We start from the raw sequence: 26,319 nt of genomic DNA, 5'->3' as shown, positions 1-26,319 counted from the left end.
GGGGTAGATAGTAAACAGGTGTCTGGGCAATAACCTGGCAAGATGGACAAAAATCAGGAGACTCAGTGGGAAGCAGTAACTGGATGAAGGGGGATAAAGGGACTCTGAGAAGAAACCTAGATTTCTGTCTGGGGAAATGGAGTAAAAATGCCAATAGAGAGATTTTAAGAGGCTAGCATGTTTTAAATAGCCTGTGAAATCCAGATGTGGCGGTGAAAGCGAGGTGTGATGGTGCACACCCCACTAGATCTGGCTTTTTAAATAAGTTTAGAGGATATAAACTTTTGAGACTGTTCACAATATAAATGTATTAGAGTATAAAACAAGGGAGTAAGAGAGTGGGAGGTAATCAAGGACAGAGAGACACCAAGCATGTAGCTCCAAGAAGTAAAATTTCACACCAGATATGCAGCATTTAGTCATTAGAGTTAATATGGACAGGAACTGGTAAAGTGGCATAATATAGTCTCAGTAGATTGGTGAGGACTTTGCCAGGATCTAAGGACAGAAGAGATTCCCAAATGATCATTTACATTTTCCAATTTGTATTTATTACTGTGTGTGTGCATGATGGGGGTTAGAGGTTGATGATGTATGCCAAAGTACACACATGTGGAGGCCAGGCCACGGCACATCTTTGTGGAGTTGCTTCTGTCCTTCCACCTTTCTGTTGGGTTCCGGGGATCAAGCGTCTACTTACTGAGCCATCTCACAGCCCCCCAATGATTCTTAAAGAGGAAGTAGGACAGCAGCTTGCTGAGAATCACAGCTTTTTTCGGATATGAGCATGGTTGAAGGGCAAACAATAGATATGACAGTTTCTTAGGAAACAGAAGAACTGAAATCAGAGGGAAAGAATGACAAAGGATGAACACAGAAAGCTGGGAAGAGGGGGAGGAACCTCAGAAAACTTCAAGGGCAGACACATCTGGTGCTGCTGGGGAAATGGGCCACCCTGGGGAAGTGGGCCATCCTGCCTTGGCGGAGGACCTAGTAGTTGTTTGTTTATAAATCACAGGCTGAATCATATGAAAATGCTGATAGTTGACCATTTTAACTTACAAAAACAAGTTCATTTGGTACAATTTATCTTTTTACTTAGCCTGCTAATTTTACAGCTAAAGAGACATAAAAGCATTACAGTAATCTATCAGGCACTAGCAACCCAAGTAAAACTTTCAATGGGTCAGGACTAGAAAAAAATTACCCACCCCCGAAAAGAGACAATAAAGACAATTACTTGTGAATACAGCAGTGCATTTCCTTTAATCAAGGACAACCACGACCAACCCATTAGCTATCAAAAGCTACATTTTACTAAAAACAGTCTTTGTCTTTAAAAACATTTTTAATCATACATATATACAATACATGCTGCTTTTCTTTCAGGATCTCACTATCCGCCTGAGTTCTAAAAAAGGAGAGAAAATAGCTGGTTAATAGCTGGCAGGTGATGAATCCACAGTTTATAATACATATATAAATGGAATCTAGAGAATAGCTCCACATCAGTAAACAGGGACCAAGTTAAATCACATAATCTATCTCATCTCAAGGTAAGTTATCTTGAAACAAAAGTTCAGTTAATTGAAATACAGCCTCCCCTGCTTCTCTCACCTTTCATGCAGTTCTAGAACTGTGACACTAGAGGGAGGCAAACCCCAAATTTCACTGGAATGAGGAAAAACTACGGCTTGGACTTTCTAGTAAAATTGTGATCACACTGTGTAGCTAGCTATCTAGAAGAAAGCCTACCTTCAGCTGACATCACGCACTCAGTCTCTGCTGGCTCTGAGAGATCACAGGCTCAGAGATCTCAAAGGTCTTCACAATCTCCTAGCAGGAGACAAAGAACAGTTGGACAGTAGGTTTTCTGCAAAAGAAGTCAAAGTCAGAGCTAAATAGGGCAACCTGCAGATCCTTACCTCCCAGTCACGGTAACTCAGGGCTATAATTCCTTGATTCCTGATTTGAGTATTTTGGTCAATTCCCTCTCTTTCTTCATTCATCACAGGCTCTGTTTTTAAAAGACAAAGTTTTCCCAGGCTATTAATCAGAATAGGTAATTTCAACAGCAGCTGATACTTGGAGTAACACTTGTACTTAGCAGACATTTAACAATTTCATGCATTAAGTTAAAGCTGTATTACAGTAACAAGCAGTCTTATTTTCCAGTGTAAAAAAAAGCATGTGCCAGGTGTGGTGGTACACACCCTTAATCTCAGCACTTGGGAGGTGGAGGTGGGTGGATCTCTGAGGTAAGAGGCCAGCCAGAACTACCCAGTGAAACCTTGTCTCAAAAAACAAAAACAAAACCTATATAGCATTTCAGGGTTTAATCTCTTTGGGACATTTATATACTAACCACTTAGCTAAACCCCAGTGAGTCTAATATGAAACAAGTATCTAAAGTAACAAATGACCACAACAAAGTTCTTCATTCTTGAGAGATCTTAGAAGGCCAGGAGAGTGAGATCATCCAAGCATGAAAGATTCCTCTGAGATTCTGTTCTTTATTCTTTATTATTTTTATGTGTATGAGTGTATTGCCTGCATGTATCTAAGTACACCTGTGTTGTGCAGTGCCCACAAAGCTCAGAAGGTCCTAAGAGGACATTGGAGCCCCTGGAACTGGAGTTACACATGGTTGTTAGCCACCATGTGAGTGCTGGAAATCAAACCCAGGTCCTCTACAAAAGCAATTCTCCAGCCCCCCACTTTATTTTTTTTTTAATGGAGTGTGCTGGATTGTGCTACAATTTTGTTCAAATGACTGGAAAACCTCGAAAAGCTGTTGCTGCATAAGATACTGCTGTTATTGGTTTTCATACACACATACACATACACACACACACACACACACACACAGAGGTAACACACTGATTAAATATGTAAGGTCTTATCTACATGGGATTACAAAAACTCAAAGTACTCTCTTTAAAAAAAAGACAAAGATGCGTTTTATAAACTCTAACATGAATATATTTGCCTAAAACTAACTTCTATGAACACAGCACAATTTACCTATTATTGGTAGTCGGTCTTGGTCGAGTCTTATTCTTGCAAAACCATCCTAAAACAAAAACATGGTTTGAAACAAACACTCAAACTTGTAACAATTGGATAAAAAACTTCAATTGGCTTTTACCAGACACAGTCTCCATCCTCAGAGACTTTTATTTTCATTACATTCATCATTTATTTGGAGTGGGAAGACACCATGGTGCATGGACATATGGCAATCAAGAGGAAAACTTGCGGGTGTCAGTTCTCTCCGTCCACCATGTGGGTCCTGGTGACCAAACCCAGGTGGTCAGGCTTAGTAGCAAGAGCCTTTACCTGCTGGGCCATCTCATCAGCCCTCAATACTGAGAGACCCTTAAGCACAACTGTCCTGTCCTTTAACCAATTATACATATTCTGTTATGCACACTCCACATTTTATCATGCATAATTCTATCATTAGGACCACTGGCAAACATGCCTTTGTCATTTAAGAAACTACTTGGGGGTCTGGAGAGATAGTGCAGCGGTTAAGAACACTGACTGTTCTTGCAGAAGACCCGGGTTTGAATCCCAGCACCCACATGGCAGCTAACAACTGTCTGCAACTCCAGTTCCAGGGGACCCGACAGCCTCTTCTGTCCTCTGCAGGCATTGCTCAACACGGGTGCTCTTACCTACATGTAGGCAATACATACATACACATAAAATAAAAACAAATAAAATATTAAAAAAAAAACTACTTGGGTCAACGTAAGCTTTTGTCTAATGTATAAAATAAATTCATCTTATATGTATAGGAACGCAACCTGAAGTAAAACTAAAGAGGATAAAAACAAATACCTATAGTATATCAATAGGGTTTTAAAAAATATTTTTGAGGGGCTGGAGAGATGTTCAGTGGTTAAGAACACTGGCTGTTCTTGCAGAAGACCCAGGTTCGAATTCCAGCACCCACGTGGCAGCTAACAACTGTCTGTAACTCCAGTTCCAGGGGATCCAATAGTCTCTTCTGTCCTCCGCAGGTGTTGCATGACATGGGTGCACTTACGTACATGCAGGCAATACAGGCATACACATAAAATAAAATAAAAATTTTGAAATTTCAAACTACAACTACTGTAAAGCTTCCCATAGAGCCTTTAGCCGTATTCACCAACTGCTAGTTTTGCTGCATTTTCCTTATCACCTCCTAAATATATTATTACCTAAATATATTATCATTACACATAAGCAATGTGAAGATGATGGCCAAGCCTGTCACTTTTTCCTAATTCTTCAGTGTGTATTTCTTGAGAATAAGGTTATTCTCGTATAGCATGAAAAAGTTAGGAAATTTACCATATTGTTATAGTTTCATATTCAAACTTTACTAATATGATTTGGGGACAAGAAATTTTAGATTTGGAAATAATTGCATAGATATAATAAGGTATCTGGAGATAGGGCCCAATCTAGATGTGAAATTGATTTATGCTCCATATCCACCTTACATAGCCTAAGGGTATCTTTATGTTTTTTTTGTTTGTTTGTTTTTTGGTCTTTTTGAGACAGGGTCTCCCTGTAGCCCCAGCTGTCCTGGAACTCACTATGTAGACCAGGCTGGCCTTGAACTCACAGAGATCCACTTGCCTCTGCTGGAATTAAAGGCGTGCACCACCACGCCCGGCCTATATGTTCTTTTTAATGGGCCTTTTTAATGGGTTCTTTTTAATAGGCCTGCTTTTCTATTGTGATCAGTCACGTGAAGTCAGTTTACAGAATTTTCCAATTGTGGTACATCAGCACTCAAAAAGTTTCAAGTTTTGGAGCATCTCAGATTTTGAATTTTCAGATTAGTCACTCTAAACTTTGCAATCTTAAAAACTAAAGGCAGCACATAGATCTTCAGTTTACCTAGCATGCTGGTTAATGTTTTGCTATAGTGTGCCAGGTGCCACCTATAGCTTTTACTATACATCCTATTTATATTTTTTGTTTATATATTTATGTATATGACTGTATTGCCTGCATGTAGGTAGGTGCACCCGTGTCATGCAATGCCTGAGGAGGTCAGAATAGGACTTCAGATCCCCTGGAACTGGAGTTACAGATGGTTAGCCGCCATGTGGGTGCTGGGACTCTAACTCGGGGCCTCTGCCAGAGCAGCCAGTGCTCTTAACCACTGAGCCATCTCTCCAGCCCCCTTAATATGCATTCTTTTAAAAAACATATGAGACACTAGCTAAATCTAAAAGTCTTACCCGTATAATGAAGGAAACATGAAAGATGTTTTCCACTGTACGGGGGAAAGAATGTGGATCAACCACAAAATCAAAGAAGGACATTGGAGTATCAGCTATAGAAAAAAGAGAAAAAAACTTTAAAACGCAAAGAGAAATTTTTTGTTTCACAGTAAGGTCTGTACCCTAGCATTCCTCAGAGACAAAAGAAACACATATGCCTCCCTCTGTGGGAGAGCAGACCCACAATCTTCCACAGATCAGCTTGGCATGCAGCCTTCTAGAGAGCACCTTACAGAAATAGACCACTGTGGGCTAGTCCAAGGTGTCCTGAGACTGTCACTTCATGAGTGTACACAGTCCAAGGTGTCCTGAGACTGTCACTTCATGAGTGTACACAGTCCAAGGTGTCCTGAGATTGTCACTTCATGAGTGTTACACAGTCCAAGGTGTCCTGAGACTGTCACTTCATGAGTGTACACAGTAAAAGGCAAAAAGAACTTTGGTGATAATAAGGGTTATTAAACATAATTATGATACCATCGTACACTAGGAAACCCTGGCAAGAATAAGGGTGGCTAAATGGGAAAGTCACACTGCAGAAGAAAGTGTTGGGTCATGATTAGCTTGGGGGTGGGGGGAGAAAACCCAAAACAAAAAATTACATGTATGTTTACATGATGACATAAACAGAAAATAGAAAAATAGGTACATCATGTCTCACCAGTGACTATCCCCAGGGAGAGGAGGAAGGCAGATATTTCTTTTCCCCCCTCATTTTTATAGCATGCTTTATTTCATAACAGAATAACCCCTATTTTATAAAGATTAAAAGTTACTTTATTAACATCCTCACATAAGGTATCAAAGGGGAGAAGCCTCATTAAATACATGTGACATACAGGGAGGGAGACCCTGTCTGAAACAAAACCAACAAAAATGAATCAAAATGAGCCAGGTGTGGTGGCTTGTGACTGTAATGCCGGCACTTGGGAAGCTGAGGCTTGGGGAGACTGCCCTGAGTTTGAGGCCAAAGTAGGCTACAGACCAGGATAGTTCCAGGCCAGCCTGCTATAGAGTAAGAAGACCTTACTTCAAAAACAAGCAAACAAAAAAAGAAAATCACAATGACTTAAATATATACAACTAAAAATACTTTTTAAATAAAAGTAACCTTGGTAAAGTGATGTATCTGATCGATACAGATGACTCCGTTTTTAATTTGGTGATATACTTACGATCTTCTCTAAAGTATGTCTGCAACAATCCCAAGATTCTTTCTACTTCTTTCTCAGTTGCTTCTTGATGAGATTCTTCCATGCATTTCAGCTAAAAAAGAAAGTCACTATCAAGCTAACCCAACTCCTTCTTTCTTACACCTACAAATTCTTAAAAAAATAAAAAAATAAAAAAGAGCTTTTTTGGTTTGGAATGCTAGAAGCCTTTAGCCCTGTCCTAAAATGTATAGATCAGGGGCTGGAGAGATGGCTCAGAGGTTAAGAGCACTGGCTGCTTTTGCAGAGGACCCAGATTCAATTCCCAGCACCTACATGGCAGCTAACAATCATCTGTAACTCCAGTTCCAGGGGATCTGAAGCCCTCTTCTGACTTCCATGGGCAATGCATGACATGGGTACACTTACATATATGAAGGCAATACAGTCATACACATAATATAAAACTATAATGAAAGCTGACAGTATGAACAGTGGGAAACCCTGGATGAGAGGAACTGATTAAAAACCAGAGCAATGAGTTAAAGAACTCAAACGAGTATTTAGAAGACAGAACCCAACTCCACACCCAACAGTCAGAAGAGGTAACTAACTACATAACCATTTCATTAATCTGTTAGTTTAAAAAGCAGTATTTGCCGGGCGTGGTGGCACACGCCTTTAATCTCAGCACTCGGGAGGCAGAGGCAGGCGGATCTCCATAAGTTCAAGGCCAGCCTGGTCTACACAGTGAGTTCCAGGACAGCTGGGGCTACAGAGAGACCCTGTCTCAAAAAAGGCCAAAAAAAAAAAGCAGTATTTGAAAAGCACACCTGAGCAGGCATTGTCCCTCGCTCCTCAATCATACGAGGTTGTCTTGGACGGTCAGTTCGTGGCTTTGGCTCAGGGAATTCTCCATGTATTGAACCCAACCTAATGAAAAATAGGCTTTCATGTTTTTTGTTTGTTTTATAAACAAATTTCACTGACCAAAAGCAGTTGGTGTGGTACAGCCAAATGCAAACCAGGTATCTGTGATGTGTGCGCTGATGTCAGACAGACTCAGGTTGTGACGTCCTTTCTGCTCCATTTGTATTTCTACAAGGACCTCAGTTTTGTCAACCAGATACCTTGTCAAAACCTTTCATGGTGTTCTGCAATGTAGTACCCACTGAAGGTTCCTGGGAACAGCTAGCCTGTTTCACAAGGCAACGTGTGAGATCAGAAAGGCTAGCACATGGGGTTAGAAGCCTTCGTTCCAGCTGTGCCAGGGCAGAGGTTCCCAGCCTGGCACTACAGATCACACCCATTATGATGAGTCTTTTCCTTTGAGGCTCTCCTTCATTCTTCAAAACAAAACAAAATCCTAAAACAGCCCTCAGTTGCAGTAATGCATAGATCACAGAGAGCTCAAGGCCTCTAGAATCTAGTCCCAGGTGTTCACCGTGTTTGAGATGAAAGTATATAGTGCAGACGGAGAGATATTTACACACAGACCCACCTCAACATACTGTGGTGGCTCCTATGGTGCTACTCCAGTACTAGGAGAGCCTCTGGGCAGAAATATCTACTCAAAAACAGAAGAGATTTGGTTGGGAAATCTGATCCTTTACTGATAATCCTTCTGGAAAAATTACCGGAAGCTTCCAGGCTGGGACCAGTGGGTAAGTACTGTTCAGATGAAAGGACACCGGAGGCCAAGGGAACACAGGTATGGGGGCAAAGCTGTGAATCCTTCATGGGCTAGAAATTGGACTGGAGGGTGCCAAAGGCTAAGGCTTTATCTTTAAATGCCAGGGCTTATGATAGAGGTTAGCACTGAACAGTAAAAAACAAAGATTTGGATTTTATCACATAATAAAGAGCTGTGGTCTTTACAATATACACAATGGTTCTGGGCATCTGAGTTGTCTGAGGGCATGTTATAGATACCTAGGCCAGCACCACAACCTACTACAGTCCAAACTCCAAAGCACTCGAACACAGACCCTACCAATCTCAGGTTTTACAGAATTAGACAAAGACAAAGTGTGCAGGAGCTATACCACTGAAGGCAAAAAGGTCTGAAACAACACGGATGGTTGCCCTGGAGAGAGCACCTACTAGGCAATAGAAAAGTGTACTTGAAGGCTCTCTTCTGAAAGAACAGCAGGGCTATTCTAGGTCTCCCCACAGAACCAAAGTAGGTTAAGACAGGCCAATTTCATTTGCTTAAACCGAGACAACAAGCTGGGCAGGTAGTCTTCAATAGAGGTGAGTGGTCCTACACTAGGACTCTAATAAATGCCCTTGCCATGCACTACCCTGATCTCAAGATACCTTCAGCAGGAGCTATCCTCCCCTACATCACAAAAGTTTCAAAGATGATAAACAATCAGAAATATGCTACAGACCCAGAGTCTGCTGAGCTAGAAAGTGAAGACTTGAGAGCACCTTTGGTGAGAAGGTCCTACCTTCATAGCCTTTCCTATCAGGGCAGGACAGAGACCCGTTATTCTAGCTAAATCAAGAGTTCATGGACTTCTGAATCAAAGTTGAGAGTCTGTAAACAAGTTTCATGATTGTGAACTCTACAATACTTAGTAATCTGTCTCTATAATAAAAATAATTTAAAATTTACAAATGGCTGGTCTGCTGGATTTTTAAAATAATCTTACAGAAAGTGGAATGTATGGGTTTTATTAAAGGTGTTTTCTGCTGTTTTGCCTGATATTTTCCAGGAGTCATAGACTATTAATTCAAAATCAGATCTATCTTCATCGCGGATGAGTTCTTCAGCTTCTAGAGGATTTACACCCATATGTGTCAGCTACAAAAAATGAAGGAAAACAAAAAAAAACCAATTAAGCCACAAGCAACCATTCACCAAAGCCAAAAAGAAGCCAGAAGTAAAGCCTGTTTTCAGTGTCTTAACATACTGGCTCAATTTCTTATTACAAAGATAATTTTACATACAAATTCCTATTCAAAATTACCTTTTACGAGAATATATACCTCAATGTATTTAGAATTTTGAGGTGAGAAGATTTAGGTTAGCTGCTTTCAACCAGGGTGATTTTGCCCCTAAGGGTTTTTTTTTTGCCAACACATAATATTTTTACCTATCACAAGTGGCATCTAGTGAGTAACGGCCAGGGAAACTGTCCTACAGTATACGCAGCAGAGGCACCAAATGGAGACGTACCCACCCAAACAGCAAGTGTGCTGAGGCTGAGAAACTGTTTTGCCCACTGATGACCTGAATGCCAGCATTCAAGAATGCTAGGAACTTACTGGGCATGGTGGCCTTTAGTCCCAGCACTCAGGAGGCAGAGGCAGGCAGATCTCTCTGAGTTCCTGGCCAGCCTGGTCTACAGAGTGAGTTCCAGGCCAGTCAGGGATACATAGTGAGACCCTGTCTTAAAAAAAAAAAAGCCAGGAACTAAGTTCACTGGGGCCTGTTGTATCACAGGGAACTTGGATATTGGTAAAATCGTACAGGTATGAAAGCTTAAGACACAGGGAGTAAGTTTAGCTGGCTTTCAGACTTTAGTAACTGCCAGCTTCCTAGACGAGACCTCTGCCCTTCCCGAACTCAGTATATCCGGACAGCAGTGCATAGGGAGGGACAGCAGTCCTGGGAGGAGAGTCTCTTCCTGACGAGATGCCAAGTCCAAGTACCTCCTCTCCATTTTATAGAAAAATATACTGAATTTGCTTTTAGGAAAGAACACCTTTATCATATCATGCTGTAATATACCTAGAAGTTATTAAAATAGTAGCATACATAAACAATAACACAAAGCATTCACAGCAGCCAGACGTTGAAGAAAAACAACAGAGGGCCTCATCAGAGGGTGACCATTCTCCTTCAGTCCCGCCTGTCTGCTCAGCCAGTGCACCAGTCATGAGGACATTTCATTTTAGTACCATCAGATCTACCAATCTCCTTAGTGTTTCATTTGTGATTATACTTGGGAAGGCCTTCCCACCAGACAGCTCATTATCCCACTAAGACTTCCAGAATTTATTTTGATATGTTAAAGTTTAAAGCATAACCTGGTTTTAATTTTTAAAAAACATGTTCATCAGCATTTCTAAAATGTATTATACTTCTCAACAATTTTTTTTTTGTCTTTTTGAGACAGGATCTCCCTGTAGCCCCAACTGGCCTATAACTCACTATGTGGAACAGGCTGGCCTTGAACTCAAAGATCCACCTGCCTTTGCCTCCTGAGTGCTAGGACTAAAGGCATGCACCACCACACCCAGCTCTCAATTTTTTAAAGAAAACATTAAGGCTTTAAGAACAAATGGTAAATAATTGTCTTTAGTATTTTATGAAATAATCACTTTATCTGGTCAGATGTCACAGCACTAATGTTTTTTTTTCCAGTAGTGGGGATTGAACCCAGGGGATTATGCACACATATAAACACATCTGAAGTGATTTAGGAGATGACTATAAGCAATCATAGCTCCCAGAGTCTTAAAACAGAACACTGAGGTGGGGCGTGGTGGTGCACGCATTTAATCCCAGCACTTGGGAGACAGAGAAAGGCAGATGTCTTGAGTTCCCATCACATCAGTTGAGGAAGGCTCTAGCATTGGCAAGGAAACTGAGATACAGTGGTTACAAAACTCGCCTCGGGTGGATCTCTGAGTTCAAGGCCTGCCTGGTCTACACAGTGAGTTCCAGGCCCGCTGGAGCTACAGGGAGACCCTGTCTCAAAAAAAAAAAACCAACCAAACAGAATGCTGAGGTTTCAAACTGCTCTAGCACCACCTAAATTCTACTGCACACCTCAACTTTCATCATTAATGTCCTAAGTCCTAAGATCTCTGAGGAATCTAAGACCAGAAAAAGGATAGAGAGAGATCAAGTGAAAACCATCTACAAACTGACTTAAGCAAAAATGGTAAGTACACATTTTTTAAGTGTTTAATTAAAATTCTATAGCTTTGAACTTACTAGAGTTTCAACATATCTTAACATATCAAATGAGCTCAGATCAGACCGCAACTGTTTCGCTTTCTCTTTGCCCAAATCTGAAGCCAAGACAAGAAACTGGGCATCTAGGACGGCTTCTCTTGCTCGTGACACTATAGAGGAAAGAGACACACATGCTATAAAATACACATAATCCAGATATTTTTCTTAAATTTCCAACTATTTACTAGAATTTCCCACTAGGCCAAAATAAATCTCACTAGGCTGGAAACGGGCCCACACCTGCCCATCTCACCAATATCTCAATCACAGCTGACCAGTCTTCCTTAAAGCCCGCTTGCTCTCTATTTTCATACTCTTGGTCACTGAACCATCATAATCTCTTAATAATCAGGGTATGACAAAAACCCATCTTCTGTAACACCTGTTTCTCTTTGATAAACTAACCTGTTCTAATCACCATCCTCACCTGTGTTGATGTAACACAAATGCAATGTTGAGAGATGCTATGAAGCCCGGGGAGGTGAAGAAGGGTTCACCTGAAGGACACAGCAGAACTAAGGGGCTGCATTTAACAGACCCTATAGAATACAGGGGATTCCGAAAAGCAGGGAATAGCTACAAAGGAATCTGAGACAGACAAACCCCAACATATTTAAACACAGAAATGCCTCTGCCCAGCCTGCCCCTCAAGGTCATTTTCATTTGAGGCACTGATTTCCTGAGTAATCCTCTCAAAAATAGCAAAAACATAGCTGGAGAACTTGCTGATTCTGGTTTTTGTTTAGCCATCAGTTCAGTTCAGAGGAAAAGATTTTAATCGTTTCAGGAGAGTCACTGCAGAAGTGACGGGAAAAGGATGGCTGATGCTGGCTACTGGGTGGCCTGGTTCTTCAGCGTTATTCTATATCCCCAGGGCACACTGCAAGAAAAGTACAAATATCATGTCTGCATGACTGCAAGATCTCAAGAATTAAAACAGGGCAGATGTAGGGGGGATCTCTGTGAGTTCAAGGCCAGCCTGGTCTACATCCTGAGTTCCAGGCCAGCTGGGGCTACAGGGAGACCCTGTCTCAAAAAAAAAAACAACACAAAGAGCCATGACACCCGTGAACGCCAAGCAGAGAAACTCTAGAGGACCCAGCTGAGTAATTCTGCCTTAATCTCCTTTAAACATGGACAGAAGCTGAGGGAGGGTAACGTGGGTGAAGAGCCAATCAGATGTACCGTAGATACTAGGGGCACATAGGAGTTGATATCAATGAGGAGCCCTAGGAGACTGTGGGTCCAGGCTAGGGATGGAAGAAAAAGCTAACAGGTGGGGAAGGGATCTGCTCTTATCAGGGAATACCTCCACCTGTCCTTGGTCATTGAACACCGGTCACTGCTACCAAAAACCATGGCTGCTGCTTTTAAGTCAAACCAAGATTGTTTTAAAACCCCCATGCTCCAGAGTTCAGCACCCACAAATGGTGCACTTACATACATGGCCACCTCCACTAGGTTACAGGTGGACCAAGAAGGGAGATGGGAAGGGGGACAGGAAAAGAAACAGGAAGAAGAGGCGAGCTCCGTTCCTTAATTTATCCATTCAATCAACAAGAACCATGTGTAAGGCCCTCATTCAGACAAGCAAAACAATCACGAGGAAGGGCTTCTTAAAACAGATTAGATTGTTCAACTCCTCACTCAACCCCCAGAAATTAATTGGGAACACTGAAGTAAAAATGCTTAGCCCAACGGTAAGAGCACAGTAAATGAGGTATCACTGCTAAAATGAAACCAGTTCTGAACGTGGTAACGCACTCATAAACGTGGGGATTGTGTTAATGACAATAATTTGGTTCTTACAGAAAACGAATTAAATGATCAAAAACTATGACATCTAAACGTGAATTACCTTCATTAAACAGAGTGTTGGCTTCCTCGAGGACTTCTGTCAGTTTGTCACCGGCATTCAGTATGTCCTCCCGGTTTTCTATTTTAAAAGATACAAAGTTTGAGAAACTGCTCATCTTTCACTCCTGTAGCTGTCGGTTGTCACCTGCAGAGGGGAGGCCCGGTGCCACTCTTGCTCTCTGGGTAATTTAAAACATGTTTATCTTTTTTATTATTTTTATTTTATGTGTGTGAGTGTATTGCCTGCACGTAGGTAAGTGCACCCATGTCGTGCAATGCCCACAGAGGTCAGGAGAGGCTGTCGGATCCCCTGGGAGTGGAGTAACTGACAGTTCTTAGCTGCCATGTGGGTGCTGGGATTCGAACCCAGGTCTTCTGCAAGAACAAGCAGGGTTCTTAACCACTGAGCCATCTCTTCAGTCCCTAAAACATGTTTATCTTTTTAAGCAAACTAAACAGAAAGAGGCCCTGCTACACTTCAAGCACCTTGAACTTGTGTGTACACAAGGAGGCCAGTGGGCAAATTTGGGTCGTTCCTGTGAATTTTGAGGCAGTCTCACTAGCCTGGAACTAGCAAAGTAGGGTAAGCCATCGAGCCCCGGGGATCAGCCCGTCTCTGCCATTACAAGTGCGCATCACCTGCTTGGCATTAGAAGTCAGGTCATCAGGCTTGCAAGGGCACTTGCACTGCGCCTTCTCCCCAGCCCCAGCAGCTTGAACTTTTAACCGGAAACACTGGCTCTCTAACCTTAACCCCCAAACGGCTCCGTTGCTGGAGGTGGTCAAACTTAGCCAGCAACAGGGTGACCCGGAGAGTCCCGCAACAGATGCGTGGGCCTGCGCAACGTTTCAGGTTCGGGGGGTGGTGCATTTTTAAGCCTCCCGGGGGACTCTGGTGGGGGCGCCCACGCCGAGCACCGCTGGATGCATTTAGAAGCCGGTGGCTTCCGCGCCCTGCGTTCTTCCCCGCAGCTGGGCTGGGCTCCGGGCGGTCACCCCGGCACGGCTTTGGCCCCCGCCGACAGTCGAGCGGCTGGGGCACCCACCCCTGGGTGCATGAGCACTCCGTAAACAAAGGCGCCTCCGCCCGCCGCCGCCCTTCCCGCCAGCCCGGGCGCGGGGCGGGAAGGCCGGCCCCAAGCGCCAGCTTACGTTGCACCGAGTTGATGAGAGCCCGGTACTGATGGCGGATCTGGCGGCATAGGCCCTGATCGTACTCCGCCTCCAGGCAGGCCGGGTCCAGCAACTCGTCCCCGGAGTCGGACGGCTCGGTGTCCTCCAGGCTCGGGCGCTCCGGGGCCTCCCTGCGCTCTGGGGCGGCGCCGCGGCGGGCCAGCGGGGAGCGCGAGCGGGAACGGGAGTGGGTGCGGTCCCGGTGCGGGTCACGACCCCGGCCCCGGCCCTCGGACCGGCGGCCGCTGCTGTCTCCAGACATCGCGCCAGGCCGCCTAGCAACTTCCAGCGGCGGAAGTTCGCGCCAGAAACCGAAAGCCCCCGCTGGGCTGTAGCTGCCGGCGTGCGCGCGCACGCACAGCGACGCCTGGGCGGGAGGTCCGCGCCGGGTCCCCGGGGCTGCAGGTCTGGATGCCACCGGCCTGCCCGGCCCTCCAACAGCTGGGCGTGGTGGCGCTCACTTCTAATCCCAGCACTCAGGAGGCAGAGGCAGGCGGATCTGTGGGAGTTCGAGGCCAGCGTGGTCTCATAGCAAATCCAGCTGTCTCTGAAAGGCAAAAAAAAAAAAAATACCCTCTAACAGAGCTGAGAAAAAGTAGAATTGTGTGCACTATGACTTCAAATGTACATGTATGCATTTCCTTCCATGTAATTGTATGTGTGCACATATGTGGGTGCACTTGCACATATGTGCACCAGTGTATGGAAGCCAGAGGTTGATCTGTTGTCTTCCTCTTTCACCAGTTTTTTTTTTTTGTTTTGTTTGGTCTTTTTGAGACAGGGTCTCCTTGCAGCCTCAGCTCTCCTGGAACTCGCTATGTAGACCAGGCTGGCCTCGAACTCCCAGAGATCCAGCTGCCTCTGCCTCCTGAGTGCTGGGATTAAAGGAGTGGGCCACCACACCCGGCTCTTTTTGGTCTTTCTGAGACAGGTTCTTTCTGTAGCCCCAGCTGACCCGGAACTCACTATGTAGACCAGGCTGGCCTAGTACTCACAGAGATCCGCCTACCGCTGCCTTCTGAGTGCTGGGATTAAAGGCCTGTGCCACCATGCCTGGCTGTTTTGTTTCCAGACAAGGTCTCACCTGACTGACCTGGAACTTGCTATATAGCCCAGGTTGGCCTTGAACTCACAGAGATCAACCTGCCTCTGCCTCCTGTGTGCTGGGATTGTAGGCGTGTACCTCTACACCTGGCATGCTCCATATTTTTTAAGACAAAGTCTGTCACTGAATCTGGCACTCATCAATTAGGCGAGGCTAGCTGGCCAGCAAGTCCCAGGGATCTTCCTGTCTCGGCCTCCACAGCACTGGGTTATAGATGCACACTACCATGTCTGGTGTTTTACATGGGTTTTGAGCTTCTGAACTCACATCCTCAGGACTGGCAAGTACTTTACTAACTTCATTATCTCCCTAGCCCTTCATGAATTTTGAATCGGATTGCAAATATTTGCCAAATGTTCTTTGGTGCTGAGAACATAATTTTCTCAAAGAAACATAAACTGGATTAATACACAGACCCACACAAACATTTTGTGCATCACACATGAGTGACACGACTCTGCTGCCCAGCAGCTGACACTTCGCTCCACTTTTGTCAACCTAGGTTTCTGAACAGGTTCATCTTAGGCCTCCTTGCTGGATGCAGCATGATTGCTGCAAATGAGTCAGGTCATCTCATACCCTGTCCCCAGTGACTGGCTAGGGATGGCCGTGTAATCCTGTCATGGTCAGCAGGATGTGAAGGGTCTTCCTGTCTGGATGATATCCAAAGCCACACTCTTGAGATGCTGGTGTAAGAGCATGCTGTCTGGCCTGTTGCAGCCATCCACCATCCAGGAGGCCACAGCATGAGGAAAGACCAGAATGCTAAGGACAGTGGAGAGAAAGGATGTCCTTGACTAAATTGCTGAATGCACCAGGGTCTCACTAAGTTGCTCAGGCTGGCTTTAAACTCACTCAGCAGGCCTTGAATTTATGCTCTTGCTGCCTTCGCCTCCCAAGTAACTGGGATTACAAATCCAGACTGCTAGATGGGGTTCAGTAGCCTCAGTTAAGAATCCCTAGCACCGTCTTCCTAGGACTACAAGTACCCATTATGCTCATATAGAGATTTTAGGTATGGGCAATCACACCCAGTCTCTTTTTCTCCTTCAACTTGATATCATTTTTTTAGTCTTTGTTGCTGTTCGTGATTTAGATGGTATCAAAGAGCACAGTTCATAGAATATATTTAGTAGGTTCTTCCTTGACCCGAGGGCAGTCCACACATGGGCCATACATTTTTGGCAGGAATACCACAGATACAAGGTGATTCTCTATTCAGGCCTTCAGAGCAGGGGACTTCCTGCACATCCCAGTGATGTGAGTCTTGATCAGCTGGCCATGCTAGTATCTCCAGTGGTCTGTGCCATGAATAGTCATTTCCTCTAGTAATCAGTAAGTATGGGGGAAACCCCAGGACTATGCCAGTATTTTTTTAGAATCTTAGTATTATGTGCGTGAGTGTTCTTGTGCGGTGCCTGAGAGACCAGAAGAGGGCATTGGATCCTCTGGAACTGGCGTTCACAGATGGTTGTTAACTGCCATGTGGATGCTGGGAATCGAACCCAGGTTCTCTAGAAGAGCAGCCAGTGCTTCTAATTGCTGAGTCATCTCTCCAGCCCCATACTTTTTAAAATCTTCATTCACCTGCCTTAATAGTCCTTAACGATTCCCATGTGCGTTACCCTCCACAGTGACGATTAAGTGGTGGATTCTGGGTCCACCACTCTTCCAACATTTACTTATTGACGTTGTGCTACAAGGAGGGTCTTCATGATGCTGCCTAGGGGCACGTGCAGGAACAGGTTCATTTTCTCTGCCCATTAAAGACTTAAAAAACAGGAAAGAAGAGTCACTGGAAATCTTTGGGAGTCCCAGTAGAGCCATGTCCTAGTTTGTTTCTCCACTGCCGTGACAAAATACTCTGACCACTACCAACTAGGGGAGGAAAGGGTTTATTTATCTTACATCTCCCAGGTCACAGTTCATCACGGAGCCCAAGATAGGAACTCAGGACAGGAGCTGGAGCACAGGCCATGGAGGAACACTGCCTACTGGCTTGCTCCCCTGGCCCCTGCTCAGCCTCCTTTCTTATGCAACACAGGCCCACCTGCCCAGGGGTGACACTACCCACAGTAGGCTGGGCCCTCCCACATCACACAACAATCAAGAAAATACCCCACAGACATGGCCACAGGCCAGTTCAATGGAGGCATTTCCCCAATTGTGGCTCCCTCAACCCAGGTGTGTCAAGTTGACACTAAAGCTATCCAGCACAGTTGGGATTAGGGATACCCAAAAAGCTGTCAAAAATATTATTTCTAGATATTCCTGTAGGAGTTTCTAGATTAGCGGAGATCTGCCTTCATCAACATGGGTGGGCCTTCATCATCAACCCCATTGGGCCTTCATCAACCCCAGTGGGCCTTCATCAACACAGATGGACCTTCATCATCAACATGGGTGTACATCATCCAATTCATGAGATCCTGAGCAAATGGAACCAAAAGGCAAGAGAATGTGCTGGATAGCTTTAGTGTCAACTTGACACACCTGGGTTGAGGGAGCCTCAATCGGGGAATTGCCTCTATTGGACTGGCCTGTGGCCATGTCTGAGGGCATCTTCTTGATGAGTGATGTGGGAGGGCCCAGCCCACTCTGGGTGGTGCCACCCCTGGGCAGGTAGGTCTGTGTTGCATAAGAAAGCAGGCTGAGCAGGGGCCAGGGGAGCAAGCCAGTAAGCAGCATTCCTCCATGGCCTGTGCTCCAGCTCCTACCTCCAGGTTCCTGCCCTGAGTTCCTACCTTGGGCTCCTGGATGAACTGTGACCCGGGATATGTAAGCTAAATAAAACCTTTCCTCCCCAGGTTGGTAGTGGTCAGAGTATTTTGTCACAGCAATGAAGAACAAACTAGGACAGAGAATTTCCTTTCTTTCTCCTTGAGGGATAACATCTACCTCTGCCCCCAGACATTGTACTCCAGGTTTGGCCTTCCACCAGCACTATCCAGTCCCCCGGATCACCCAGTTCTTGGGCCCTTCCCCTTGTGCTAAGCATTACATCACCAAATTCCCTGGTTCATAGGCCTTCAGTCACAGGCTAAAGTCATTCTCCAGACTATATAGAGGGATTTCTTGGCTTCTACATGAGGCAAGGCATGTAATAAATCTCCTGGTTCATATCTATGTAAATCATACTGGTTCTGTGTCTCTGGAGAATGCTAATACACTCTCCTTCCATGTTTATAAATTCCTCCTCAACACTGAGAAATCTGGTTTCTGTTATCATCAATGGAGTTCCTTATTTGCCTAATCCTGCTATATGTCTCTGGTCTCTGCTGTGTAGGGCTCTTGGGCTTTCACAGTTAGCTGCAGTTCTTGATGAATCAGTTAACTATTATCTCTTCAGTGTTAATCAAGGATTACAAATTTCTTGTGTCTCTAACACCTGGTACAGTGCAGCTAACACGTTTTCTTCCTGAAATACCACTTGAGCTACCACCAGTGAAAGCTTTGAACAGTTGCACTGATCCCTTGTACCAGGGACAGGCTGGATGGTGTCCTGCCAGGCAGCCAGGGCTCAGGTAGTTTAGCTCCAAAATCCCATCCTACCATCTAGTTTCTTTGGAGCCCATTACCAAAGCAACCACAAAGGTGGATGTTACCAGAAGCAGTCTATGAACCAGACTGGCACGCAAGCGGTCTGTGAGGCAGTGCTAGTGTCCAAGGGAAGAAGGAGGGCAGAGGAAGAAGCTGAGGTTCACACCATGCAGTGCCCAAAGGAAACACCTGGTGTGACACTTCTTGTACCTGGAGGGTAAGCTCTTTCTTATATGCGTCACAGGTCCCACCACAACAGCCTGTTCTGTGACAAGTGAGTCATGCTCTTTGTCTGCAGCTGACTCTCACATTTCACTGAAGGTTTTTTTTTTTTCTTTTTTTTTTTTTTTGGTGTTTTTAAGACAGGGTCTCCCTGCAGCCCGTTCCTGTGAGTAATTTTTTAATGTGAAGATACTGATCAACCTACTCAGTGATGATATTGTCTTAGACTTTTGCTTTCTTCTACATTACTGATGGATTTTTATGCACTGTTTAAAGAAATATATTGTCAGGGCTGCAGGGATGGCTCAGCAGTTATAAGAGCACTGACTGTTCTTACAGAGGACCCAGGTTCAGTTCCCAGCACCCACATGGCAGCTAACAACTGTCCTAACTCCAGTTCCAGGGGATCTGACGCCCTCTTCTGTCCTCTGTGGGAATTGCACGACATAGGTGCACTTACACACAGGCAGGCATAACACTCATACACATAAAATAAAAACAAATTTTTAAAAAGAAATTCTTGGGGCACCTTTTCTGAGCTCTTCATTCATTTCCCTCTTGTCTGAAAAGCCTGTTTTCTGTTTTGAAGCTCTGCACCCCAGGGCCCTCAGCCTACTCAGTGCAGCTGGAGGCCTCGCCAATGTTCCCGCACAGCCGTCACCAATGGGCCTCCTCTTACCATCTTCTGTTAAGTTCACTGCTTTCAGCTTTTGCCTTTACATTCTTGCTTAGTTTATGGCCTGGCTTTGCTAAGGTGCTTTTTTAGAAGAGATAAAGGACACCAAGTTGCTGTTGTTATTGGCTTGGTGTCGGAGGTGGTGGGGGGTGTGCATACATGTGTGTTTGGAGGGGGGTTGAGATAGTCTGGCTAGATAGCCCAGGCTGGCCTTGAACTCCGCAATTCTCCTGCCTCAGCTTTCCAAGTGCTGGGATTATTAACAGGTTTGTGACATTACTCCCAACTTTCAGAGGCCAAGTTTCTAAGACTTATTTTGTTTCTTACATTATGTGTATGAAAGAGAGAACTGGCTTTACAGGTTGTCTGTCCCATGACTTTCTCATGTGCACTATAACATGCTCATTCACATACCATATCATACAACTCAATCACAATAATAACAAAAAGAAAGGAATTGTTGAATTATCTATTTGCAAAGTAGCAAGGAAGCTAACTTTTCAAAGACAAAGTGACACTACAGATCAGACATGCACCACGAGGGACAGCCCAAGTTATTGTTTGGGGCTTCCTGTTATGGGGTTCAAGAGAAGGAGGAGCTGGTTACTAGGGAACTTGCTGAGGGTGGTCCTGTTTTGATTGACAGGTTTGTGTTATACAACCTTTTCTCTACTGTGCATGCCCCCTTCTTATAAATGCATCTGATTTTAACCATATGTTTGTCCAATTAGGCATAGGCATAAGATGGTAAATAGCAGATTCTCAAAAGTTCACTCAGAGGACAATGTCTGATTGCACATGTACTCAAAATTAATCTAGGCTGGAGAGGCCCACCTCCTGCCTCTCGATTCTGGATATATCCAGCAATATATTTGATTAGAAACTGATTACAAAAGGGACATTGTTAATGGTTGTTGGGGGCAAAGAAACTTCTTCCACTGTGTGGAGGTGGATGCATGTGCAGCTCAATGCCAGTGAGGGTCTAAGATTGTCAAGTATATTGTGAGAAGTGATTAGCTAGATAGCCCAAGCCAAGTGAAGTCTCAGGTTGCTAAGCTATTCCCTATGCTTGTCTTGCCTTACTGGACTGTCTGACCAGTAAAATACAGTGGGGGCAACACTGTGACAGCTTCTGGACCCAGATTATAAAAGGTTGGCACTGTCTGTTGAAATTCTTACTTTTTCAAAGTGTATATGAGCATTTTACCTGCATGCATGTAAGTACACCCCTGTCATGCAATGCCTTTGCAATCCAGAGCTCCTGGAACTTAAGGACAGCTGTTAGCCACTGTGTGGGTGCTGGGAACTGACCTGGGTCCTCTGCAAAACAGGCAGTGCTCTTAACTGATGAGCCCCTGAAATTCTTACTCTTAAGACCCACCATGCTGTAAAAAGCTCACAACATGGAGAAGCCACATGTAGGCCACAGATGAGCTCCCAGCCAAAGCCTGTGTCACCTGCCAGCCATGGGAGGGAGTCCCTGTGGACCTCCAGTCCAACTGTCTGCGTCTCTTATGCTTTAAAATGCATAGGAGGCCACTGGCTTGAACTGAACTCCTCCACTACACCTGAGAGGCTAGACCAAAATGGGCTTACACATACTAAAGTCCACATCACCAAGATGGAATCAAGCTGTTTACCTGACCCGAGAAATCAGGAGATTGAGAAATAACAGCCAAATTCCCAAGCAGGCCAGTTTCAGTCGACATGATAATCAAGTTCCTTCTCTTTTAAAACAAAACAAAAATCAAAATAACCAAAACCCTAACCAGGATGCCAATCAGTTATTGTTTAGTTTCCCTGATCCTGCCTTACAGGGAAAGTGGCTTTAACAATCATTCAGTACTCTAGTTTCACTTCTTGTTATGATAAAGTATCCTAACAAAAAGCAACTTAGGGTGTGGCCAGTGAAATGGCTCAGTGGGTATAGGCACATGTAGCCACGTCCAAGACCCGAGTTCAATCCCTGGGACCTACATGGTGGAAGGCGAGAACTATCTCCCCCAAATTGTCCTCTGACCTCCCATGAGTGCTGTGGCGGATGTGCATGGCCACATACACACACAAATAAATAAATGCAAAAATATGTTTAAAAAAAAGCAGCTTAGGGAAGACAGAAGTTATTTGGCTTACAATTCCGAGTTACCATCCAGTAGGAAAATCAAGGCAGGAACTTAAACCATCACCATCAACAGTCAAGAGCAGAAAGAATAAACACATGAATGCTGGCTTGCCCACTGCTTATGCCCTGCTAGCTTTCCTCACTCTTTCACACCGCAGGGCTCAACCCAGGGAATAGTGCCACCCACGGTGGGCAGGCTCTTCCTACAATAATTAACAAGACAATTAATTCCCACAAACACTGCGCAGGCCAATCTGATCTAGATAAACCTCATTAAGACTCTCCCCAGGTGATTCCAGATTGTGCGGCATTAACAGTTTCTCCTCCCCCACTTCCTTGTCTAGAAACCAAGGTCATCTACACAGCTTATCAGAAAACATGTTCTGTTTTATAGAATGAAGTGTTGCCCTATTGTAGACTCTCAAAAATCCAGTTAAAATCTTTAAATCAAATTTGTTGTAATTTTGGCTGTTAATGAGAAAGGGGCGGGTATCCAAGGATATGTTTGCTGAGCCTTGACTATGTTCTTCATACTTTAAATCTTTTTAATTCTAATTTTAAAGGTATTAAGTTTGCCTTGAATTTTCTATTGAATCAATATGGGAAAGTTGTAGTTTTTTAGTTGGCTTTTGTCTGGTTGGTAGGTATTGGGTAGGGCAAGGCAAAGGCTCAAGTTCCACTTACATCTGTTTTTAATTTTAAGTGCTGCTCCCTCCATTGCTGCTAGTGTTTCCTAGTCTGTCCCAAGTCTGTGAGCAACTGGGTCTTGTTTGGCTGGGGCCCTTTCACTGCCCTGTCTCCCCAGCTCTAGGCTGAGGCTCTGCTGCCTCTATAGATACAGGGGAGAAACAGGGTTCCCCCCTACAGGGTTCTCAGTCTCATTCCAAAAAGAATTTAAGAATGAACTCAAACAGAAGCTTTAGGATAATTTTATTAGAATTTAAGAATGATCCTAAGGGCAGGCAAGCTGTAAATCTTGGCAGCTGCCTTGAGGAGGAGAATGAAGAGAAAGGAAAAAGAGCCATAAATCCAGGCTGGTTTAGAGCCCATGACATGTGGACTAGCAGCCACATGGTGGAGGAGGGGGAGGGAACATTAAAGAGAAAGAAATTCAAGATGGCCAGGCATGGTGGCACATGCCTTTAATCACAGAACTCTGGCGGCAGAGATAGGCAGATCTCTGTGAGTTCAAGGCCAGCCTGGTCTATATAGCAAGTTCCAGGCCAGCTGGGGCTACTGTCTCGAGAAAAAAAAAAAAAAAAAAATCAAGATGTTGGGGCAGCCCAAAACGTTAGGGAAAGCGTGCTTAGAAAAGAGATATAGGGGGCTGGAGAGATGGCTCAGTAGCTAAGAGCACTGGCTGCTCTTGCAGAGGACCCACGTTTCGTTCCCAGCGCCCACATGGTAGCTAGCCAACAGTCCATAACTCCAGTTCAGGGTAATCTGATGCCCTCTTTCTTTTGACCTCCACAGGCATTGCACAACACGGGTGCACCTACTTATATTCAAGCAATACACTCATACACATAAAATAAAAATAAATTTTATACATCTGTATGTCTTTTTGAGGCAGGGTCTCACTGTAGCCCGAGCTGGCCTTGAACTCACTAAGATCCACCTGCCTCTGCCTTCCAAGCACCGGCCTAATAAAATATTTTTTTTTAGGCAATTTCTTAGCATTTGGAGGCCGAGGCAAGAGGGTCATCCAAGAGCAAGGCCAGCCCTGCTACCTTCGTCCCTCACACCAACAGCAACAGCTTCCACATACCACTCTGCCCTTTACGTTTTTCACTTACTAGTGTGTCGGGGAAGAGTTTGCAGTATTAGTCCACCAAGATCTCAGTACCCCTTTCAAGGTTGCCACCGCACGGCTGCATTTTTAATTCATTGACAACTGATGGAATTACCTGCAGGCCCCTTGCTGCTCAGAATTGGTGCAACAGTAACTGTTCATTGTTCTTAGGGGAGCACACTGACATTTTTTCAGAAGGACAACTTGATATTATAAGGTCAGTCGAAGCTGACAAGGACTTGTCTGACTTACGAGAAGCATTTCTAATTTCATTGCCTTCTTGTTTTTTTTAAAGGCTGATTTGTTTTGCAAAAGCAGCTGATCCCAGCCAAAGTGTTTTAGCCAAAAGTATTGCAAGTGCATTAAATTGCAGCCCAAGGCAGGAGACATTAACTTCCATCCCAGGTGAACTTGGAGGGAACCAGAGCTGGCTGGCAATTGGCAGCACATGCAAGCTCCCTGCCCCTTATTATCTGCCCCAGCTGCAGAGCCTTCTGGAGAGCTGCCGCCCGGCCGGGGTCAGATTGCTTACACACCACTGCCTCACAGGCCAGCGTTCCCAACCTTAAGCCAGTGCACATTTATAGAACAATTCCATGTGATCCCACGGAAGGCAGACCACGGGCGGGTAGAGGACAGTGCTGAGACGTTGTGACCTCAGAGAGAGGCCTCTTCCTCCCTTGCTGCTCTCCACACTAAGAGGATACTGGGTAAGTGAGTCTCAGGTTGATGGGTTCATTCCTTTAGTGATGCACGCCTTTAAACTGGTTTGGCTACTGAGGTTAGAGGGTTCCACGCTTTTTTCCTTATAAAGAGAAATTAAAAGCAGGTCCATGGCTGCTTCTCCTCCTCCCCACACGACCTCCTAAGTCAAATGAACTGTCCTTTTTCTTTCTGACACATCACTGGTTACTTGGGGTAGAATACAGCCTCATTAATCTGGATTTTAGTCTCTTTGTAAAATGAGAGATGGGGTGGTAGTAGATGCTTCTAGGAATGTCTTCTGGGCTATGTGATGGTTTAGTGCTGCACATTGATTTCTCAGGTGTTGGTGATTGTATAGAATATGCACTTGAGAGTCACCAAGGGCTTGGCTAAGACACCAAGCCTTCGTGGGGAAGAGCTACTTTAAAGATCCTGTTGGTGTTGACCTTGAGTCATTTGCACATCTACTTTTTTCACAAGTATTTTTTAGAACTTTTCTTAATGTTGTGGCTGGCAGCTCAACAAGCTGATCTCAACAAGGCTGTGTTTCTGAGTTTGACTTGATGTCAGTTATATCTGAATAAGCTGATCAAAGCTGGAGTTGGACTTCTAAGTCCCCTGGGAGAATCCAAAGGATCAGTTACCATGGGTATTTGTGTGTGTGTACTGTTTTTCACCATACCCCCCAAACCAGAAGGATAGTGAGACTAAAATTCTTTATCACACTCATACCACCTATAATCTGTTGTGCAGTATTAGTGTCTGTGTTTACACAGAGGACAAAACTCTGGTTGGAGACGTAGCTCAGTTGGAATTGTTCGCCTGGTATACACCAAGCCCTCTGTATGATCCCCAGCACTGCATATACTGGGCCTTATAGTGCAGATATATAATCTCACCACTTGGGAGGTGGAGACGAGAGGATCACAAGTTCAAGGTTATCCTCCTTTCTATTATGTAGTGAGTTCGAGGTAAGCCTAGGCTACATGAGACCCAGTCTCAAAAAACAAAACCAAAAACAAGCAGCACAGAATTCCTTGTTAGTTGCTGCTTTCAAATCAGCCCACTGTCTTTTTAAAAATAAATTATTTATATGTATGACTGCTTCGCCTGCATGTATGTAGGGGCACCACATGTGTGCAATGCCTGCAGAGGCCAGAAGAGGGCATTAGATTTCTGGAACTGGAGTTATTGGTGGTTGTTAGTAGATTCTGGGATCCAAACCCAGGTCCTCAGCAAGAGCAGGCAGTGCTCTTAACTGCTGAGCACTGTCCCGGCCCACTGTTTTTCCCAGTGAACGCCTGTTGGCTATTTGGTTTCTCCTGTTCACAGGTCTGTTGGACTTAATTACATTCATCTATTTATTGTGTGTATGTGTGGGCATGCACATACACTGATTTATGGAGGTCAGAGGGAAATCTTCGGGGGTCAGTTCTCTCCTTCTGCTGTGTGGGTTCCAGAGACCAAACTCAGGTTGCAGGCTTGGTGGCAAGCACTTTAGCCCACTGAACCATCTTGCTGGCCCTCTAGTTTTGCATCTTGTTGCTCTGCCCATTTATCAGAGGGGACTTAGGCAGTTCAAAAAGAAAAAGGAAAAAACCCTGCTGCAATTGTCTCTGAAGAATCCTACTTGTTGGGTTCTAGATTTCATAAGTGAGCAGCAGCTTGTCTCTGGTGTTTGGCCCAGGTGAAGCAGAAAAGACAGAACTTGAAGCA

The 26,319-nt window shown here is 44.6% G+C and overlaps 1 protein-coding gene across 2 annotated transcripts; it reads right to left on the bottom strand.

The window, feature by feature from the left end:
• Positions 1-1,240: 1,240 nt before the first annotated feature.
• Positions 1,241-14,856, bottom strand: Nsmce4a (NSE4 homolog A, SMC5-SMC6 complex component). 2 transcript variants are annotated; one of them, XM_008827276.3, is made up of 11 exons: positions 14,421-14,853; positions 13,270-13,347; positions 11,391-11,521; positions 9,097-9,248; positions 7,273-7,372; positions 6,464-6,554; positions 5,247-5,341; positions 3,025-3,073; positions 1,926-2,017; positions 1,756-1,836; positions 1,241-1,411 (listed from the first exon to the last, which is right to left on the bottom strand). In XM_008827276.3, exons 1-10 carry the CDS (start codon positions 14,701-14,703, stop codon positions 1,768-1,770), a joined length of 1,140 nt encoding a protein of 379 aa, XP_008825498.1. In that variant the 5' UTR covers positions 14,704-14,853; the 3' UTR covers positions 1,241-1,411; positions 1,756-1,767. The 2 variants fall into 2 exon arrangements, 1 of the variants encoding a protein (XP_008825498.1); XR_001872310.2 differs by lacking the exon at positions 1,926-2,017 and having other exon boundaries at positions 1,756-1,873; positions 14,421-14,856.
• Between the last annotated feature and the right edge of the window lie 11,463 nt (positions 14,857-26,319).

Source organism: Nannospalax galili, unplaced genomic scaffold, assembly GCF_000622305.1.
Source record: "Nannospalax galili isolate Female #2095 unplaced genomic scaffold, S.galili_v1.0 scaffold31, whole genome shotgun sequence".
NCBI classification, from domain to species: Eukaryota; Metazoa; Chordata; class Mammalia; order Rodentia; family Spalacidae; genus Nannospalax; species Nannospalax galili.
Note: the sequence above shows the minus strand (reverse complement) of the source record. Positions and strands in the feature narration are given on the sequence as shown.